At 39.8% G+C, this 6185-nt stretch overlaps 1 protein-coding gene and 1 long non-coding RNA gene across 2 annotated transcripts in view; both read left to right on the top strand.

Moving 5' to 3' along the window:
- Positions 1 to 1983: 1983 nt before the first annotated feature.
- LOC103146611 (deleted in malignant brain tumors 1 protein-like) overlaps positions 1984 to 6185 on the top strand; it is a 13178-nt gene continuing 8976 nt past the window's right edge. The window contains exon 1 of the mRNA XM_016677747.1: positions 1984 to 2340. Coding sequence (XP_016533233.1) covers positions 2007 to 2340 — 334 coding nt within the window. The 5' untranslated portion in view covers positions 1984 to 2006. The remainder of the gene's footprint in view (positions 2341 to 6185) is intronic.
- Positions 3401 to 6179, top strand: LOC107837650 (uncharacterized). The gene is made up of 4 exons (XR_001663691.1): positions 3401 to 3976; positions 4145 to 4387; positions 4794 to 5051; positions 6003 to 6179. It is a non-coding gene; the product is annotated as an uncharacterized LOC107837650 (long non-coding RNA).

The raw sequence follows: 6185 nt of genomic DNA, 5'->3' as shown, positions 1-6185 counted from the left end.
TCTAACTTCTTAAAGTCTTTTTTCTGGTTTGGAAACTGGTTTTCATTTGCAGTGTTGTGTCTAAAACATAACAGAAGCAACAGTTTCAAAATGAAATGGAGTGAGAACTTTCTGATCTTTGTTCACAGCAAACAGAGAGATCTTCAGAGACTCATTAAGTCTCTGTAGAAAAATTGTCTGCAACTGGATTTAACATGAACCTGTCAGACTGTGGAATTGCATTTAGTGATAAGAAATTATGGAAGATATTATGATCTTACTTAGCCGCTAATCTATTGTTGGGTGCAGGAAAACCCCTTCACACACATTCTGTCAAGATCTCTCTCTGCATCAAAAGCAGTCGGCTTTGGTGGATTGGACCACTATGTTTGGATCACTTGGATGAGGTACAAATGGGAGAAAACCCTGGGAAAGACTTATAGATATCTACCCGTAAAAGGTGCGCTCCTTAGCAATTTTAGAAAGAAAATAAATTTTGTGCTTGTACATTGTAATCAGGGGTGAAAGTAAGGGGGTACGGCAGGGTACTGCATACCCCTAAAAGATTTCGTGGGGGTACGCAGTACCTGCAAGAGAGTGGAGCGGCTGTCTGCTGTAAAAAGTCAGTGGGTTCACTGTGCAGCCGTGAGTTCACCCACTAATCAGCCGTGACTGATTAGTTTTTCAAGAGCAATCCAAAACATGACTTAATCAGTTAATAAATAACGTTTTTCCCATTTCATATTGTTTCTGAACTGTTTGTGCTTTGCTAGAGCAGCGGTGCGATACGTCGATCACAGAAGGTTTTGAGTCGATCTCAGCATTAGGTGAAGTGAATCATTGGAAATAAAAGAAGAAAGCGCCCATTAAAACGGGAATAGGGAAAATAGGGAATTGAAATTTGAGAATGTTGTTGATCAGTTAAATAGCATTGAGGGGGGAAAAGAAAGATTTTTCGTTTTTTAAAATAATACTGGGATCGTGAGAATTTGAGGTTTAGATATTAGGATCCAGTAGATGGCAGTAGTGCAACAATAATGGATCCAAGCTGCCATTGAAATCTAAAGAAGAAACAGAAGAAGAAGAAAGCGCCCATTTTCATTTAGCACATGCTAGTAGCAGACACGAAGGACCAGCACTTTTACTGTTACAGTTACCGTTCGGAAACTACCGTAATCAGGTCAGTTAAATCTAAATTTGGCGCCTTTTTCTTTTTCAACCCTAATAAATGTGATATTCAGTTGACCTGTTATGACTCAAATTTTGGGTGTCCGCCCCCCTCTGCTGCTGCTGCATCGTTGTGGAAAACATGGAGCAGCAGAGATATCTGCGGCTTATAGTCCGGTGCGGGAAAATACAATAAGATGGCTAATTCTACCTGTTTACTTTTGAAAACCAACAGAGCACTGAAAAATACTTTGAGGCTTACCTTTGTTCTACCTAAAGAATGCCTGTTCACACTTCTTTGATCCATGTAACTCCATTTGTCAAAAATGTGCATATTTCTCTAGACTGAAGTACATCTTGATATGTTGAGGATTTTGAAATGTTTTGTAACGAGTCGCAAGTATTTGAAGGCACATATTTAAATTCTAAATTATAGCATGAAAAAATAATGATTTAGGGATGTACTAAGACAGAATCACCACGTTGCTAATAATTTTTTAGCCAGCCCACAACAGAGGATTTTAGCTAATCTTGTCCAACAAAGCTAAATTATGCTCAAAGGTTGGAGATGAAAATATCAAACTTATGAATAACAGGAGAGAAAACACAGCAGATGAATCAGACTAAATTCCAGCATTTCCCTCAATACTATTAATGACAGAGCAGCTACTTTCATTAATAATGTAGGACAGACAATGTTATGCATTTTACCTTTTGTACATATGTCACAATTTGGTTTAATAATGAAGCTCTAAACACATTTTGCATCGTTTATAACTTTTTGCTTAACTCATTTTCACTTGCTAGTGGTGACTGTGATTGTGATTTAGGAAATTGGAATCCAAACTAAATATTGTTTTATGTTTCTTCTTCTGCTTCTAGAGCATATCCGGTTAGCTGGTGCTGAATCAACACAATGTTCTGGAAGAGTTGAAGTCTACCACAACAATGTCTGGGGAACGGTCTGTGATGATGGATGGAGCTTAACAGATGCTCATGTGGTCTGTAGACAGATGGGCTGTGGACCAGCACTGACCGCTACCAGTAGTGCCACCTTCGGTGAAGGAACAGGACAAATCTGGCTTGATGACGTGTCGTGTTTCGGAAATGAAGTTTCACTTACGGACTGTCAGCATCCAGGATTTGGGACCCATAACTGTGGACATGGGGAGGATGCTGGTGTCATCTGTTCAGGTGAAGCTGATATTTATTTCTTTAAAAAATGTCTATTGAATATATTTATCATTTAATGGCTTAATTGCTTTGTGAACCATTAAGAGTTGTTTGAATCATCTAAAACAGAAGTCCCAAAAATGTAAACCACTTTCTGCATCCAGGTTCACATTACATTTTGTTCAGATAATTATGTACTGTGACTTTTTAGTTGTTACAGCATTTCTTTAACCACTGTGTTAGCATCTAGTTATGATCGACATCATAACTGGATTGCTTCGAATCTAAGGACTGGGAGATTTTCTCACTTTTATTTTATTTTTACCTTACTACTCTTCACCTCCAAGTTGAACCAGGGCAAAATGCCTCCGTTCGACCCAAAGGACATTAGCAGTATTCTACAACGATTTCAGTTTTTAGAAATTAAGATTTAACGGCTGGCCTGGAGGTGAACTTTGAGATCAACGCTACCTGTGGAAATGAAACAACTCTTCCTCAAGTCAGCGGAGAGGTCGCACGCCCCGCACCAAGCGGCTCACCCTGGAGTGTTCAGGGCGCCAAGCCAAAACAAAAGTCTCACTGCAGATCCCATGAGACGACTAACAAGAAGAACCCCTCACCTGGACGAATCAGCGTGGCCGGCTCTGAGCTGAAACCCACCTTCGACGTCAACTCCTGCTCCGCCAAAGAATAGCAAACAAGCAGCTATAACCAAAACATCTCCACCGACCCCGCTCCCAAGAACATAGCGACCAGCCCGAGCCTCAAAACACTCCGACTTCGGTACATGGTGGTGGCCCCACATGGGTTTGCCCATTTAGGGACCATGTAGGGCCCACGTAGGCTGTGGCCCTACATGGGCAAACCCATGTGGGGCCACCGTGGAACTCGCGGACAAACCCATATGGGACCCATATGTCAGCCCTCCTTCCCCCCATATGGTGCCCACCTAGGCATGCTGGCAGGGTTTCACCCCTGATTGTAATATCAGATATTTACACAGAAAGATCTTGTTTTTTTTACTTTTCATTTAATCCATATGGCAACATAAATACTCTAAATGCTTTTTTACAAATGTACAGCTACCTTTAAATATATGTAAGGATCAGTAACACAAATTACGTTGCTTATGCTTTTTTACCAAACAGTGCACAAAAAACATTCCTATATATCCTCTTGTGGGATCTCATCACTCACTTCTTTGTTGTTGTTAGCAGTCCGCATGAGAGACAGGTCAAAGGTCAGAGGTACTTCATCCCATTTATGATATTATGAGCCCGATGGAAGTCTCTGCTATATTTGTTTGAATGAATGTGCTTTTTAGTCATTGCACAATATCATTGGACCTCTTTGAGCTACTCATCAATTTGATTGGTCTGTTGTTACTGGGAAATGTTTTTGGTGGGATGAAAAAAAACCAGCGCTCGGATGCCAGAGAAATGTGTAGCAGAAAACCGATGTGGAGCCGATGTTCCCTTATGGATAACCGAACCTCATCCAGTCCAGCTTAATGAAATCGTAAATCGCACTGTGTGTAACGCTTGGTCGGGTTCCTGCTGCTATTTTGCCTCACACACCATCCAGATCAAAGTTTGTTCTGGTTACTACGTCTACAAACTTTGAAAGCCAACAAGATGCAATCTGGCATATTGTGCAGGTAAAGTTTTATGGTAATAATTTATAAAGAATTAAGTATGGTCACACACATACGTGAACCCTAATCAACTCATCGTTACATTTTTAGACATTTTAATTACTTTATGTTTATGTTTGGTAAAAGAAAAATGATTTATATTGTAATTCATGTTGTGTTTATCTGCGTTAGAAATTCCACTCTTCATAGTTCTAACACAAAGTGAGACCAGCATCACTCTGCAGTGGAGCGCGATCACCACCAGCTTTGTTCTCCAGTATGATGGCACAGAGACGAACATCAATGCTCCAGATGGAGCTGCAACAGTGACGTACACAGTCTCATCTCTCACTGCTGGGACCATTTACACATTCACTCTCTACACTGTGATTGGAAATGTGAGAAACAGTGGACAGCAACTGACAGCTGTCACAGGTGAGATATTTTACTGACAGTCAGCTTTGGTGGCTTGGACCACTATGTTTTGATCATTTGGGAGAAAACCCTGGGAAAGACTCATAGGTGTCTAAGAGAACAATATAACTATAACTATAGAACTATATCTCCCTTCTCTGGCTGAGAACATAAAACATCCTGTTATAGTTTTGTAAGATGAAAAATGTGATGGAAAGATCAATAATGTGTTTATAACATAGATGGCAAAAAGCAATCATATATTCCCTTCGCTCTACATAATTGTTTGATTGACCTGGACATGTTTTTTTTTTTTTTTTTTGTCTGAACTACAGTTGAGATACCGGCATCTTATAGATGTACAAGAAAACCCAACTGCAAAAATCAAAACTGTACCATTTCTGAACGTCTCCTCTTTCTATATCAGCTCCTCAAAATACAGGAGGATTTACAAATTCAGCACAAGATGAGTGCAGCATCACCCTGCAGTGGAATAAAATCAACATCAGCACCAGCTTTGTTCTCCAGTATGACGGCATAGAGACGAACATCAATGCACCAGATGGAGATGGACCAGTGATCCACACAGTTTCATCTCTCACTGCTGGAACCAGATACACATTCACTCTCTTCTCTGTGTTTGAGAGCATCAGAAGCAGTGGAGTACAACTTACTGCTGTCACAAGTAAGATGTTTCAGAGACTGGAGAATCACTGCCTCTCTGCATCAAAAGCAGTCGGCTTTGGTGGATTGGACCACTATGTTTGGATCACTTAGATGAGATACAAATGGGATAAAACCCTGGGAAAGACTTATAGATATCTACCTGTAAAAGGTGCGCTCTGTAGCAGTTTTAGAAAGAAAATAAATTCTGTGCTTGTACATTGTAATATCAGATATTTACACAGAAAGATATTATGAGGATTTTTTTTTAACTTTTAATTTAATCCATATGGTAACATAAATACTCTAAATGCTTTTTTACAAACATACAGCTACCTTTAAATATATGTAAGGATCAGTAACACAAATTATGTTGCTTATGCTTTTTTACCAAACAGTGCACGAAAAACATTCCTATATATCCTTTTGTAGGATCTCGTCTCTCACTTCTTTGTTGTTATTAACAGTCCGCGTGAGAGACAGGTCAAAGGTCAGAGGTACTTCATCCCATTTATGATATTATGAGCCCGATGGAAGTCTCTGCTGTCTTTGTTTGAGTGAATGTGCTTGTTAGTTATTGCACAATATCATTGGACCTTGTGAGCTACTCATCAATTTGATTGGTCTGTTGTTACTGGGAAATGTTTTTGGTGGGATGAAAGAAAACAAAAAGAAAACCATCTTTCTGTAGGCTGCAGTGGGGAAAAAATGAGGGGCAAAAGTAGCGGCAGAATTTACGGTAAAAGAATTATGTAGATGGCTGAGATGATGGAAAGATCAGTAATGTGTTTACAACATAGATGGCAAAAAGCAATCATATATTCCCTCTGCTCTACATAATTGCTTGATTGACCAGGACATGATTTTTGTCTGAGCTACAATTAAGACACTGGTAATTCATAGATACACAAGAAAACCCAATTGCAAAAATCAAAACTGTACCATTTCTGAACATCTCCTCTTTCTATATCAGCTCCTCAAAATGCAGAAGGATTTACAAATTCAGGACAAAATGAGTCCAGCATCACCCTGCAGTGGAATAAAATCAACAACAACGGCTTTGTTCTCCAGTATGACGGCATAGAGACAAACATCAGTTCACCAGATGGGGATGGACCAGTGATCCACACAGTCTCATCTCTCACTGCTGGAACCA

Source organism: Poecilia formosa, unplaced genomic scaffold (assembly GCF_000485575.1).
Source record: "Poecilia formosa unplaced genomic scaffold, Poecilia_formosa-5.1.2 Scaffold163, whole genome shotgun sequence".
Lineage (NCBI taxonomy): Eukaryota > Metazoa > Chordata > Actinopteri > Cyprinodontiformes > Poeciliidae > Poecilia > Poecilia formosa.
This window is presented reverse-complemented; position numbering and strand designations above follow the sequence as displayed.